The sequence below is a fragment of the Protopterus annectens genome, chromosome 14.part0 (assembly GCF_019279795.1).
Source record: "Protopterus annectens isolate FY-2018-M chromosome 14.part0, PAN1.0, whole genome shotgun sequence".
Taxonomy (NCBI): domain Eukaryota; kingdom Metazoa; phylum Chordata; order Ceratodontiformes; family Protopteridae; genus Protopterus; species Protopterus annectens.
In genome coordinates this window covers 985831640-985847890 of record NC_056748.1, presented here as the reverse complement: position 1 = coordinate 985847890, position 16251 = coordinate 985831640, and the positions used below count along the sequence as shown (strand labels likewise).

The 16251-nt window shown below is 42.6% G+C and overlaps 1 protein-coding gene across 1 annotated transcript in view; it reads left to right on the top strand.

Annotated features, from left to right (window-relative positions):
* Positions 1-16251, top strand: part of WDFY4 (WDFY family member 4) — a 4454583-nt gene that overhangs the window by 2113890 nt on the left and 2324442 nt on the right. The window contains exon 35 of the mRNA XM_044055648.1: positions 14784-14975. Within this exon, the coding sequence (XP_043911583.1) occupies positions 14784-14975 (192 nt within the window). The remainder of the gene's footprint in view (positions 1-14783; positions 14976-16251) is intronic.

The following is a 16251-nucleotide window of genomic DNA, read 5'->3' as shown; positions in this document are numbered from 1 at the left end:
GGTAACCCTTTCTACTTTCTGTTGCCTAAGTCATTGTGCCAAAAGTTTTTGTGCTCTAAAAGTTATTATCAAAAAACAGTTGCTTAACAGCAGTATTTCTAAACTCATGCATATTATCCAGGCACTCCCTTATTTTTCTTTAGCACTCGGCAGTTGTGCCTCTTGTTCTGTGAGAGTCCCCTTATTGTGTAATATTTTAACCTTTGTCAGCCCTCTCAATAATTCTTGCTACTTTTTAACCAGATCTTTTTCTTTTATTTCTATCCTATTTTTAAACTTCACTTTCATTTTATCCCATTCACTAGCTATAATTTGTGGAGTACTTTTTTACCTTCAATAACCCACAAATATTTTCTGCTACCCATTCTTTGAATTCCTGTCTTTTTAACAGGTAGATGGGGAAGTGCCAGTGTCTCATCTTTACTTTGTTACCTTGCATTTTTATCTTAGTAATTATTGATGCATGATCTGAAATCGTTATTGGATATGTATCAAAGTTCTCAATGCACATGCTCCTGTGAAATATAATTTTTGTCAAGTCTAGCCCAGTTATTGTACCTTGGAAAGTAATATGTAAATTCTTTCTGAGTTCCTATGCTGAATTCACGTTTCAAACCAAATATGTTCATAAATTTCTTCAGCAGTCAACCATCTTTTGTTATATTTCCCTTCTAGGCCCTACAAATGCATTGTCACTTTTGCAAATCAAATTCCAGTCCTCACCTATAGATAATATTCCCTATTGAAATCTGATTTTCTCTTTTTTTAATCTCCAAAAATAGAAGTTTTAGGTGTAATATAAATGCATGCCAATGTAATCCTTATCCTTTGCATTAGCCCCTTACTACTGGCTGCCATTTTGCCTTTTTTCTCACTACTGGAGCTCCTCTGGTAATTAATATAAGTACTTCTCTTTTCCTTTGCCCCTGATATTCTACCGAATATCCATCCTGAAATCCTTTCTTTATCACATTCACATGCTCATTTCTTTCCAGATGTGTATCCTGTAACATTGCTATTTACATTCTGCATTTCTTAACTAAGTATTCTTTTCTTTTTGTCTATACCTATGAGACCATTCACATTCAAAGATAATATGAAAATTGTCACCATTGTGGTAAGAAGTCATTATTCCCACCTATTATATATGGCATCTTGTTTAAATGTCTATTTCCAGTTTTTGTGATACGTGCACCCATTAATGTTTGGCAGGTTAATCCTTTACGCAGTTTTGTTTTTCTTATCATCAAAATCAGAAACTATGCCATTTTACAAGACTTTTTGTTTTAATAAAAACCTCAAAAAAATCCTCCCTGGACACTCACATAACCTGCTAACGTAATACAAACACACATAACTATGTACCTATTCAAATGAAATTGACAGATGCTAACGCAGGCCTAGTTAACCTGAAATTGATGTTATCCATGCTAAAATGCATGATCTGATATTGTTAATTCTCGTTCATTCCTTACGTATGGGTTTTGGTTCCGACCTCTGAACCGAGCCGGCCATCTTCCAAGCTCGCATCAGCTACAAACTCTTGAGCTAAAACTTTTACCCAGAATTCCCCTCTCCCTGTTACCCCAGATTTCGTTTGTCGCGTCGCCATTCAGTCGTGTCAAGCTGATTCTGTTGAGCTTAGTATAGATATTTGTTGTCAGACTAGTCTAATATAACCTTTTCTGTCAGAAAAGTTTCTAATTTGTTGTCTCTTACCCTATCGCATTTAGCAACTATATCTTCTTGAGTTTCCTTCGCTTTATTCTGCACTTTTTACCGCAAGGTATTTTCTCCCTTCTTTTCTTCATTACCTTCGGGTATTCTTTCGTACCATTGCTGGTACCCTTTCTTCTGTCTCCTTTTCTATCATGGCAGATAAAAAAGGTAGTCCAGGATTTAAAAGGTGTTCAGATTGTGGACACAAATTACCTACATCAGATGCACACTCTTTGTGTGTTTATTGCTTGGGTGTGTCTCACTTATCCGTTGACCCGCCCTGTGGTATTTGTAAAAATGTTTCCAATAGAACTTTGATTGAAAGGAAAAATAAGTTGTTGCTGAAGGGACTTCTTAAATCTTCCTTTTCAGAGGCTATTTCTGGGACGGAGGCTTCAACCCCTCCTAGAGCCCATAAGAAAATATTGGATGATCCTACAAAGGCCAAGTCTCTACCTTCGTCCCAGGCTGGGGACTCCTGCCAACCAAGACTTACGAAGGCTAAAGTTTCTGCTTCGGAGCTCATTCAGTCGGCCCTAGTGCTTTCGGTGCCTAGATCTTCGGCACCAAGGCCTTCGGCGCCATCAGTGATGTCGGCTCCATCTATTGTAGCCTTTACTATATCGGTACCGAGGGGCTCCTCGGTTCAGACTACTGTGACTACTACATCGGCACCGACTGTCCAGTAGGTGCAGACCTTGACCATGTCGGCTCCGACATCTTGCTCGTAACCGATGCCTCAGTTATTGGTACCAATTTTGTCGGTTCCAGCTTCGGTACCGGCAACCACTTTGGCACCGATCTTTTTTTCAGTGCAGACCATGACCTCGGCACCAATAATTTCCTCAGTGCAGACACCAGTAGTCCAGTCTTTGTCGGCATTATTGTTCTTAGTGCAGACTGGTGAGGTGGGCACCGAGCCTGTCTCTTTTGTGGACAGACCTGTTTCTCCCTCACTCTCCGTGGGATCCACTAGAAGCCTTTCTGAACATGATGTGCTGCATCTTGTGGATCAAGTGCTTCTGGCCAGAGGTATCCTGCCCCCCAGGACCTATCCTTCCTTGGGAGGTGATCATCCATCTCCAAAGACTCGTTCTTATTCTCCTCCTTCATTGCCTTTGAAGTCCATTGATATAGCACAGTCTTCCCCCTCTACGGTTCCCTTTATGGATCTCACTAAGGAACCGCAGTTGCCTTTCTGGCAGGAGAGTTTTGCTATGACCCAGGATGATAGTTGTGACACTCGTAATTTGTTGTTTCACAGACATCCGGGGACTCCGGGTCGGCAGGCTGAGCCACTTAGGGGAGGGGTGACCCCTTTCCTGGACACTCACCCCTCTTCAGGTGGACCAGCCTTCCAAATGATGGAGAAGGCCCTGGCTTCTGCTGGCGATACTGTGCTATCTCCCTGCCTTCCTCTGGACCGCTGTGTTCACAAATCGCACCTAGCGGACACCAGGCGCAAGAGCCTCAGGACATATTCCCACAGGAAACACCCTTTCCGTTGACTTCCTCAGCTTCCCCCTCTGAGGAAGTTCACCGGAAAAGTTCATGCAAGAGGAAGCACATGGAATCCACAGAGGAGTCCCTCACTGAAGACGCAGACTTTGATGATGGGGAAGGATCCCCTCGGTCACCCTCTGAGGTATCCTTTGCCGATATCCTCGAAATCCTTAAACAGAGAGGTGACTGGTAGCCCTCTAATCCGACCTCTGAGGAGTCTGTGCTCCTGCAGGCTTTTCGCGCCCGGCCCCCTACTTCCTGGGTTACGCCACCTGCCGATGAACTTGTCCAGCTCATCGTGCAGCATGCGTGGAAGGCTCCTGACACTGTCAAGGCTGTTCCCTGGCAGCCAGATAAGATTTTGTCCCCTCCTGCTATGGATCCCCATTGGTCTAAAGGTCTTCTTGTGGATGCTGGGGTGGTGGCGGCCACAACCAAAAAGGATCTGGCAGAAGAAGAAAGCCAGACTGTCCATCCACCCAACAAAGAGTCCCGGGCCCTGGACAGGATAAGGAAGCGCACCTTTGCATCAGTGACCTTTGCTATAAGGTCCCTGAATTATATGGCACACTTTACCAGGCTTCAAAGGGATTTAATTTCTGAGCTCTATGAAACCTTGGCTGGTGCCGTATCTGATGAGGTCTGTGATAAAGTGGCCTCTCAGCTGGCCAGCATTGAGTCAATATTTAACTCCTCCATGCGACTGAAATCTCACGCATCAGAAGGAGCAGCTAGAGTGGTGGGTTCAGCTGTGGTCTTGAGACGACAAGCCTGGATGCGCTTGTGCAATTTCGTGGAACCCTTTAAGTCTTCCTTTCTTAACGCTTCCATTGAAGCCTCTTCGTTGTTTGGACCCAAAGTTAAAAGCACACTGGCCAGATGTGAACAGGACAGTAAGACCCTTTCTGCCGTAGGTGTCCATTATTCTTCCTCTCAACGTGTTTTCTCCCGAAACCAAAAGAGTGGGAAGATATGGTTCAAAAAGTTTCAGGGTCCTTTCCGTGACACACAGGCCGAGTTCTCCCCTAGAGGTAGAGGGGGAAACTCACAGGGAAGAAGCCCCTTTCGGGGCAGATGAGGTCTGCGTAACCAGGGTTCCAGGGACTCTTTTCCTGGCCAATCCTACCAGCGGTCCTGAAGAGCGGCCCAGCTCTTTTCCTCTGGAGGTGGTTGGGGGTCGTTTTTTCTTGTACCCTTCTGCCTGGCTAACCATCACCACCGATTCTTGGGTACAAAGGATTATAACCAGAGGTTATCATATCCCCTTCGATCTGTGTCCTGTCCCTTCAAAAAATCTTCCCAACATTCCACCCAGTCAAAGGGAAGAAGCAGCACTAGAGATATAAAAGCTGCTAAGAAAAAGAGTCATCCAAATAGTCCCTCCAGACCAGATAGGATCCGGATTCTACTCAAGACTATTTTTGGTGCCAAAGAAAACCGGGGACTGGAGACTAATTTTGGATCTCAGTGTATTGAATAAGTTTGTGAGAGTACAAAAATTCCGGATGGTCACAATACAGTCTATCCTCCCACTTTTGGAAAAAGACAATTGGATGTGCCTGATAGATCTTCAAGATGCGTACTACCACATAAAAGTGGACAGGCCATCAAGAAGATTTCTGCGCTTCCGTGCGGTAGCCAGTCACTACAGGTTTTGGGAGAAAGCCCTTCGGACTCTCTACAGCCTCCAGATTGTTCACAAAGTGCATGGCTCACTTTCGACTACAAGGATTCCAGGTGTTTCCATACCTAGACGACTGGCTTATCTCCCCCTCCACCAGACATCTATTAGAAGAAGCCCTGGCATACTCTCTCCTTGCTGCACAAAGGCTAGGCATAACCATAAACTGGCAAAAATCCAATCTCACCCCATCTCAGTCCACAGAATTCATAGGGGTCATCTTGGATACAAAGAATTGCAGAGCATCCATTCCAGAGCACAGAATTCTAATGATAAAGCAACAACTGATCCCAATCCTTTCAAGGGAGAAATCCACAGCTCACTCTGTCCTACAGCTGTTGGGTTCTATGGCAGCCTCCATCACCATTGTCCCCCTGGCCAGGTTTCATATGAGGCTTCTACAATGGCTACTGCTCACCCAATGGTATCCTTTTCAGCATCCTCTTTCAGCCAAGATTCGAGTAATCCACAGGTGCAAACAGGATTTAAATTGGTGGATGACCCACAACCCTTCACAATGGTTTCTTCCCTTCTCCCCTCAGCAGCCCAAGGCTACAGTGACCACGGACGCCTCCCTGATGGGGTGGGGGGAGCTATATCAGAGACCGACAGTGCAAGGCACTTGGTCCGAATTGGAAGCCCGACTGCATATAAATGTTCTGGAGCTGAGGGCGGTGCTTCTGGCGTTGTAAGCATTCCATCCCCTGCTGCCATCTAGGACGATTGCGATACAGTCAGACAACATGGCAGTGGTCTGGTACATCAACAAACAAGGTGGAACCAAATCTTATCCCCTTTGTCAAGAGGCCATGAGGATATGGCAATGGGCGATGGCTGCCAACCATTTTCTTCTAGCAGCGCACATTCCCTGGAGTTCCAACGTGATAGCAGACAGACTCAGCAGGTGCATTCTACAACCTCACGAGTGGTCACTGAATCCCTTGATAGCGGCAGAGATCTCCCACCACTGGGGCCGTCCTTGCTGCGACCTCTTTGCATCCCCGTCAAACTACAAATACAGCAACTACTTCGCCCTGATCCCCCCCCCCCCCGGGACAGTCACTCAGGGAAGCTCTAGAAAACGATTGGCCCTCGGGTCTACTTTATGCATTCCCACCTATTCCCCTCATTCCCCAGTTTCTGAAGAAAACCCCTCAGTTGAAGAGCAAGGTGATCCTCATAGCACCATATTGGCCTCGTCAGATTTGGTTCCCCTTATTTTGGCCTCACCTGCTAGATCAACCATGGATTCTCCATCCAACCCCGGAGTTGATCTCACATCCACAGAACCTGATTCATCCCAACTTGGACAGCCTGAAGCTCACAGCTTGGCTCCTCCATTTCCCTTGTTTGCCAGGCAGAATGATCTTTCTTTACCAGTACGGGACATTCTTATTGCATCTCATAAGTCTTCCAGTAGAATTAGTTATCTAAGCAAGTGGAAAAGATTTACCTGTTGGCTGAAAGAAAAACAAGTAGATCCCTTCTCAGTATCTGGCTGACCTATTTCAATCGGGTCTATCGGCCTCTACCATTAGAGTTCATTTGGCTGCAATATCTAATTTCCATGAGGGTGTCCAGGACTCCTCTCTTATGTCACACAAATTATGCAAGACCTTCATAAAAGATGTGAATCATTTGAAGCCCCCTTTTAGAGAACCTGTTCAACCATGGGACCTGCCATTAGTTCTACAAGCTCTGACAGTGCCACCCTTCGAACCAGCTTCTTCTTGCAACCTCAGATATTTGTCATGGAAACCTTGTTTTTGGTCGCCATTACATATCTCTGAGCTTCAAGCCTTATGCATCAAGAGTCCATACTTGATTTTTCATAGAGATAGAGTGTCTGAGAACTAATCCTTCGTTTCTGCCAAAAATTATCTCTGAAATGTCCATTAATCAAACCATTGAATTGCCAGTTTTCTTCCCCAATTATTCGAAGAGAGGAGAGTATTGCCTACATACCCTAGATATTCACAAGCAAATCTGCTTCTGCTTGAACAGGACTAGGTCCTCTCGTAAATCTGACCAGTTATTTTTGACCTATTCTGGGCCTAGATTAGGATCTGCTGTTATTAAGGTCACATTGGCTAGATGGTTTAAAGACTGTGTGACCTTCTTTTATACACAATGTAATATCCCATTGCCTACTACCATGAAGGCTCATTCGACAAGGTCGGTGGCAAATTCTGCTGCCTTCCCGGCCAGAGCTTCTTTACATGACATCTGTGCAGCTGCAACTTGGGCTACGCCTCATACCTTCATCAATCATTATAAATTGGATTTGTCCTCCAGGGGAAGAGCATCTTTTGGTTCTGTGGTGCTCAGGAATGTCCTTCCATGAGAGCCTCCCAAGAATAGAGGTAGCTGGGGACTCTGTCCCATATGTAAGGAATGAACGAGGATTAACAGTATTAGATAAAGAAGTTATGTCTTACCATAATGTTCCATCTGTATTATTGATACTCGTTCAGTCATTACGACCCTCCCTCCTTCCCCCTCCTGTGGCTACTAGTGGATTTCACCATCCGTTTTTTTAGGTCATTTGACTAGAGGTAGCCTCTACCTTCTTTTAACTTGCAAACTCAATCTGAGGTAACAGGGAGAGGGGAATTCTGGGCAAGAGTTTAAGCTCGAGAGTTTGTAGCTGACGCAAGCTTGGAAGATGGCCGGCTCGGTTCCGAGGTCGGAACCGATACCCATACGTAACGACTGAATGAGGATCAACAATACAGATGGAACGTTATGGTAAGACATAACTTCTTTTTATTGCATGTGCGTCTACTTGCACTAATTGGTATGTTTTTTTTTTTTTTAATCTTTATTCCTTCTCCCCAGATTTGCATACTTTCAGAAATCATCAACTTTTAGCCTTGAAGATACCAGCATTCTATCTTTTAATGCCGTATTATCAGCTTGCCTTCATGAAAATGTAAGAGAGAAAAAAGGAACATGTAATCCTCTGTTTGAGCCTGTTAGACAATCAGAATCATATATTGCTTAAAGAAAACTTTTCATTATATTCGGTGTTCCCATATTTACTTACACTTTGTTATTAGATTAAGTCAGGGGTCTTCTTAATCCAGAAGTGAAACCTATACAGAAGTAAGAGAAAACATAATCAGCTCTTCATATATAAAGATTTGTGAATTTTTAACCCCATCTCCCACCTCAGTAATCCAAGATTACAGCTTGTTAACACAAACATCCTTTTGTCTAGCTTTTCTTCTTTTTGCACTTAAATGCTTACGTTTCTTATTGCCAAAAAAAGAGAAAAAGACATTTGTTTACTTTAATAACTGTATTGAATACAAGAATAACTAATAATATTTCACAATAAAATTGCATATTTTAAAGTTTAACAAAGTCACCCAAAGTCCACTGATTCGACTTATTATTATACATTCATATTTAACAAATGTGATTGATACTTTGCAGTCTCACATATATTCACTAATTTCCATGTTGTTAGTCGTCTTCCTTTTCATCTCTATGTCCCAATTCCAGATTCCTGTTCAGTGGTACTCCTGATTCTTCGGGTCAACTCCAGAGGTTTTCACTTTTCTCTCTCTCTCTCTAGCATTTTCTTTTGGAACAGTGGAAAAACTTTCACTGGCAAAGTGTCTCTGTGTGCTTTATTATCAAAAGAGTACCCCTCTGCTTGATGGCTCATTTTTTGCTGGACAGACTTTTACATTTCCTCCTTAGCTTGTACTGCATGAAAAAACGACTTTGATGTTCCAGGAAAAAAATTCTGAAGACAGATGAATACAGCAGCTTGAATCTCACACCTGCTTCTCAATATCCCCTGATTACTGAAATAAATTTGTTTCTCTTTTGCTTGGTGTGCAGTAAATAATCATTTTCCACAAACACTGTACTGTCTCCAACTTTTAATACTTTACCGTTTTGCCAGTTTTGTCAGAATCTACTATTTCTGCTGGTAGGTTTGCATCTTTACTATTAAAGGTCCCGACTACTTTCTCATATCCAGATTTAGAGCATAGACATGGTGTGCCTTTTCAATTAATAGTTCCTTGTGTGGGTTACCAGTCCAGTTACTTATTTGTGCCTTCATAAAATGAATATGATCTGTTCATTCTAGTTTTCTGGAACTGCAGAAAATCTCAGATTTTCCCTATGTGCTCTGTACTCTAATTCTGCCATTTTTAAACATCTCTTCTCGAACAGTGTCATATTCTGCCAGCCTTTCTTCACTTCAGCCTCAGATTTTTGCAGTTTTATTAACTCATCTGCATATCTGTTTAAATCTTCTTCCATTCTTTCCAGACTTTTGTTAATTGAGTTCACATACTCCTTCAGTGTTTTGTTTATTTTTGTCAGCTCTGAGCACATTTAACATATTTTTTTCATTTAGATTACTGGAAGGCATGTGTTGTACCAAAGCTGGTGCTTGAACTGCTTTTTTTTTTGATTAGCTGCAGGTGTCTTCACAGTCAGTGTTTTCTCTTCATCTTTTCTAGTTGATTTTCTTTCAGGCTCTTTTAGTTTTTTTTTTTTTTTTTTTTGCAGGCATCCTATAGGTTCATAGGTAGGTACTGGGCTATCTGCCCAAATGCATATATTAGCCCAGCCACGTTGTGCGGTATTCACCACCCCTTTGGTTAGTTCCCTTGGCCCTTGATTTAGCAGCTAGTACCCTTGGCCCCTATCTAGTAGAGCTGTTGGTATGATCCCTGGTGTGAACTTTCTGTTACCCATCCACTCGTCAAGGTTCCTCTTGAAGAGTGATAGTGAGGGGCTCTGTCTTATGTAGATCGGGACCTTGTTCCATAGCAAGGGAAGTATTTGCGAAGGGAATCTATCCCTCCAGCATGTTCTATTCATTGTTGTGCTGAGGTTTATATCCCTAGAGCGTGTAGCTCGAGTAGATTTGGTTTTGTTAAGATGGAGCATGTTCAACAGTTCTGGGTTGGACATGGCTCTGTATGTTAGACAGAGATCGCCTCTGAGAAGGCGGTATGCAACAGAGAAAAGCCTTAGTTTTTTTCGTTCGTGCTGCATAGGGCAACTGTTTGAGGCCAGTAATCCTCTTAGAGAGGTACCTCTGTGGTCTCTCCAGCTGCTGGAGATGCCTAGCCAGGTACATTCCAATTGGTGCATTGTACTCAATAATGGGTCTGATGAGGGAAGAGTAGAAGGGCACCACTACATCCTTAGATCTTGATGCGAACCCTTTCGTGATCAGATGGGTCACATAGAAGGATTTTCTAACCACCTTGGCAACATGGTTATCAAAGGAAAGCTGATTATCTACTTGGGTCCCTAGATCCCTTATTACTTCTTCAGATTTCAGGGGGTTACCTCCTATGTGGTATTTCGCGGGTACTCTGTTTTTTTCAAAGGGGATTACTACGCATTTTTTAGCATTTAGCTTGAGACCATGGCTTTGACACCATGCATCAGTCTCATTAAGGCCGTTCTGGAGGATATCCATGTCGGCCGGAGACTCTATTATAGCACCCAGTTTGCAGTCGTCCGCAAACTTGGTCAGCCACAGCCCTTTAGTGCTTGCCTGTACTTCTGAGAAGTATATGCCAAACAGGAGGGGCCCCAGGACAGAGCCCTGAGGCACACCGCTCATTACTGGTCTGGATTTGGACATAGATCCCACTACTCTTACTTTGTGGGATCTGTCTGAGAGCCAGTTTGTGATCCGTCTTGTGACGTAAGGGTTTATGCCCAGGTTGGTGAGTTTATCAATAATACCCAAATGGGGAATGGTGTCAAATGCTTTAGCAAGGTCAAGGAAAGCTGTGTGTACCTCCTTTCCCTTATCTATAGCCTGAGTACTGTCTCAAAGAAGTCCACCAGGTTCAGGAGGCATGATCTGCCCTTGACGAAGTTCCATAATGATTCGCTCCATTGCCTTACAGATCAGACTGGTCATGCTTATTGGTCGGTAGTTCCCAGGGTTGTTTGTGGGCCCACCTTTGTGCAGCGGAACCATCGTTGCTGTGCGTCATTCTATGGGCACATATCCTGTCGAGAGGCTGAGACTGAACAGGATATTCAGATGCGGGGTTAATTCATTTTGGAGCTCGCGTATGACACAGCCCGGGACACCATCTGGTCCCATGGAGGAAGTGTTTTTAGCTTTAGATAGAGCCTTATTAACCAACGTATCAGTAATAATTGGAGTTACACAATCCCCAGGAATAGTAATAGGCCCTGTAGGTGGTGAGGGGGGGGGGGGGAGAAATTTGCACTGAACCTGTCAGCCAAGATGTTGGCAATGTCAGTCGGGTCAGTGTATTTTGTTCCATTTTGTACTAGATCAGAACAGACCTGAGCATTGCCATTTAGGTTTTTGACATAACCATAGAAGGCCTTATGGTTATCCTTGGCATCCTTGGCAACTTTCTTTTCGAAATTGGCTTTAGTTGACTTGATGAGGGCCCTCAATTTCTTACTAATGCTGATCAGGGAAGATTGTTCTACTTGAGATTTGGCCTTTTTTGTATAAGTCTCCTCCTTTTATTGTATAGTTTGCTTATGGCCGGGGTCCACCAGACTGGTTTCTTCTTGCTTGAGGAAGGAGTCTTGGTTTTATTTGGGATAGCACGGTCCATGCAATCCTGAAGATGCATATAAAGTGCCTTGGTGTAGGATTCTGCATCCTGGATATCATCATCCTTCTGCAAGGGAATAGTGAAGCTTTCCACTTCTGACGCATGTAGTTTGAAGTTTGCTTTGGAAAGGTTTTTTATGATGGTTTGTTTGACTGGGGGAGGTGGAGAGGTGAGGATGTCTAGGGTTGTCAGTTTGTGGTCTGATCTGACCAGAGAGGGAGTGATAACGGGTGTGGTACAATGGGCACCCATATTTGTGATGACTAAATCCAATATGTTGTCCCCTGTAGTGGGAGAACATACCAGTTGTTCAAGGGCATTTGAATTTATAAATTCTATGAACCGCTGGGCATAGCAGTTAGAACTTTGGTAGTTCGCCCAGTCTGTACCAGGGTAGTTGAAATCACCCAAAATTATGGTGTTGAGTAGGACCTTTATATTTTCTAATGCCTCAAGGAATGCTGAGTGAGCATCTAGGGACATGGTAGGTGATCTATAATAGGCTATGACTTGAAATGTAGTTTTGCCTGCTGATAGTTGTGAATGGATGATCTCTGGGGCATCATGCTGTGCCACTAACCTGGAGATGTGGGTATCCTTGATGAATATGGATACACCTCCATCCTTTGTACTGCGATCTGGTAACTGAGGCCGGAAGGTATGATATGAGTTGTAACCTGGTAGTGCTGGGGTGCTCTCTGGAGCCTCGAACCAGGTTTCCGTCACTGCACAAACATTGATTTTCTCCATACTGAGGAGTGCCTCGAGTGTGTGCATTTTGAGGTTGAGACTTCTGGCGTTGAGTAGCATTACCCTTAATTTTTGGTTACCTGTGCTGGTTACAGTGGTTGGTTTGTCCTTTGAACCTTGCCTAAAAAAGGCACTATGGGGATGGCAGGGGCCTTGGCCAGTATTCGAAAGCCTAGGGGTGACAGGTGCAAACCATCTCTGGCGAACAGCGAGGCTTGTCTGTCATATCATCCCAGGCAGACAGACACTGGATCCCCTTAGAATGACACTAGAAGCTTAGCCAATTGTTGAAATTGAACATTTTGTATTTGTATTGTGGTATCATTCTAGGTGAAGGTAGTATGCTACTCAAGGTCAGGGTCATACCAGCTTGGGCTACATGATCAGAGATCTCCTCAATGTCTCTTTTCATGTAGTCCAGGGAGGTACGTCTTAGATCATTCACACCAACATTTACAATGACAGCGTCATACTTGTACTTGTTCCAGAGTGACCTAAGTGCCTGTGTTATGTGGCGGATCCTAGCACCCGACAGACAGCTGACAGTAACCTTCTCCCTGTTCAGCCTGGTGAGTGGAACATCTGTGTGCCTTACTATAGAGTCTCCTATTACTAGCATGTTGGGTATGGTGTTTTGTCTTAGGGGCTGTCGTGAGGCACACTGCTGAGGTGAATTATGTGTTTTCTGGCTTGTGTTTGGAGGTGCAGGTTGCTTGCTTGTCTGCTTTGGAGGGCCCTGTTTCCTTTTCAGATTGGTACCTAGTGCCTCCAAATATGTTTTTGTGTATTTATGTGTATGTTTTGCCAGTGCTTGTTTTGTAGTAACATGTGTGACTGGTGGTGTGATGCTAGTGTGTCTTCTCCTCTTGACTGTCTGTTACAGTCATGGGTTGACAGCGCTTAGCCTCCAATCTGGCTATGTATTTGCATCTCTCACAAGTGTCTGTGTCTAGAGGTAAGAGGAGAGGGTTGTCTGTATACTTGAGGCAGTTGTGACACTGCCTCAGGATGCCCAATTCCACCAGATGAACTGGAGAGTACACCTGAAGCTGTCCTCTGGACATGCTTGGAAAAGTAAATTTCACTTGTCTTGCGGACAATCGAGGGTCTTATGCTGTATTGTAATAATGCGGTCTAGGAGATTTGGAAAATAATAGTGCTCTCTAGGAGATTTGGACAAGTGCTGATTTGGGTTATGCAAGTGCTGCAATAAGAGCAGTTGATCTGAAGCACTTGAGTTGAAGCTTGCCTAGTTCTAAAGGAAAATTTGCAGTGCAGACTTTGTGGAGCCAGGAATAGTATACCCCAGCTAACCGGTGCTGCCCAACGCTGCTTTGTGTGCAAAACCGTGCAAAAAGAGAGTTGCAGGGTTTTAAGAGAGAGAGAGATCAAGGAGTTTGGAATTGACCCAAAATGGCCAATAAAACTACAGTTTCTAGGCAGTAACCACTCCTACAGGGACAGGCAGGTTGATCACAGTATACTTACTAGCCATTAACTGCATTTTACTTAAGATTACAATATCATTGGATGCTGTATCCCTGTTTCTGTTTTCACACTGGGAGAGCTGAAATTAAGCTTTTGATCAGAGTGCAGCCATCTTGGAAGTAGTTATGTATATTGATTACTGGTCCAAGGAAGGAACTCTGTATTCATTTTTTTTTAATGTCATAAGCACATGTTATAAAATGTAATATAACAAAATCCATTTAGTGAATACCTACTGCCATATTTCTGATAGATTTTATTAGTCAACGACTCAACGGGAACCAGTTTTTGACTTCTGTAGTAGAGTTGTACTCACTGTTCTTTTGTATCTTTTTTCCTGTTATAACTCAGAAATTACCATCTATCATACTTTCCAATTGTTGGAATCATGACTTTGCCCAAAATTCTGAGCTGAATTGTTACTTTTCTTTCTGAATCTGTTTGGCTTGCAATATACGCAAACCCATCAGCACATGCAGATGTAGTGCATAATTTTTGCAGATACATTTTAAAAAGGTCAGCTTGTCTACTAATTTAAGGCTTATTAGGACCAGAAAATGCTCCCTTCTGCATTTAACGTCCAGTCATTACTTCATGTGCATTGACTCTTTGAGTAAGCCACGAGCAGCTCTATCTTCTCAACAAAATGCTGGGTAGATCTGGTAGCTGATGCTATAGTTGTCTTACTACAGAAAATGTTTCTATTCTTTCACTTAGCCATTTTTTAAAGAACAGTCTATTACCAATAAAGAAGATATTGCACATAGCCTTTGCTTGGCTTACTAGAAACAAAAAAGTACATTTCAAATTAAAATGATGGTCATAGGTAAGATTCCATTTTATATCCTTGGAATCAAATACCTTAAAAATTAAAGTAACTAAAACTGTTGAGTTTTAATGAAAACCATTATCTTGTTGCACATTGGCATATCTGGTGTAGTCATGCTGTCTTACATTTTTGTTAGTGAAAAATTGTGAAGAACTGTTGTGTGCTTGTATATATTTTTCAGTGCCATTTCTTACGCTTCTGCTTTGTTTTTTTTTTTCAGTTAAGCAAGATATTCTGAAAGCTGTAGAATCTGTGTGGAATCAGTTGATGGCTCAGAGAAGACAGTCCCTGGAGGACACTTACAAAATTTGTTTGTCTGTGAAACAAGGTACCAGAGAGAGTCAGGTGAACATTAATGAAGTGACACCTCTTTGGGAAGAAGCAGCAGCCAAGGCCTGGCAGCAACATCTTGGTTAGTAACTTGATTACATATATATTTATTGAAATTAATAAGCTTAAATTCACATTAACTATATACAGCTACAACATTGTGAATTACACATTTAAGGTGTAATAAGGACACTTTTAAGAGTATAGACAGTAACAGTAGTGCCTGTCATTTCATCTGTTTTCCTACAGCGTGTTACTGGTCTGGAGAACTTGTGCCCCCCCCCCCCCAAAAAAAAACACTTTACTAAAGCACTGTAGGTTAACATTCACATATCTGCCATGTAGTGTGAAATATGTTGAAAAATATGATTAAGTAGAAAAAGTTACTTACTTAGCTTATTTTCCTTGTAGTATGTGTGAACAAGTGCTAAATAATATTTCTTGTGCATTGTAGTTGTTCAATTGACTAATCAGATTATCTTTAAATGAAAGAATACCATGTAGTCAATGTTATTAAAATAGTAACCATCGTATTACATTTTTTCCCATTTTCTTTATTTTTTTATATGAGAAAGATCTTAGCAGCATCCATATATACATAATATGTGTACAGCTTTAGTATTTTACTTGTATAGCCATAGAAAAACAATGCAGCAGGTACAGTAATATAAAGCCAAAAGATCTAAGACTAAGCACCTAACCAGAGTTATAGCTGATTCTTGGCCACTACCCTGCTGTCATTTTCATTAGTGCCAAACTTAAACTTTTGACAGTTTGGTGGTAGCGTCTGTATCACGTTATCGAAATTTTACTAGATCGAATCACTAAAGGTTGGCCTCTAGTGATCAGTGTAGTAAAACATCGAATAACGTTAAGAAAACAAACAAACAAAAATGAAGACTAACTAGCGTAGGCAGGGGGGCATGCCCCCCTGCACACCCCCCTACGTAAATATTCCAACTCCAAGATCGCACTACATTGAGGTAAATGGAAATCTCCCCCTACAGAGATTTCTGTTTACCTGCACAATGTTCTGCACTTTCGATGTTGTGCTGCCGACAATATCAGCTTCAATATTGTCGGCTTTTGACATTGTGAAGTAGACCCTGGTGGAATGGTTATGCTGCAATCCATGCCCACAGCAAAGTACTTTCTTCAACCCTGTTTTTAAAATGTGTGTGATTATTGAGAAGGTATATATGAAGTTTTTATGTATTCTGTGAAAAAAAAAAGTTTATATCATTACCAGTTTGCAGATCAAATAGTCAGACAACAGCCATTGTGACCTTCACTGATGAGGAAGCAGCCTTTCCTCGTCATCTACCTGATGCTCCTCCATATCCTGCTGTCCACTGACA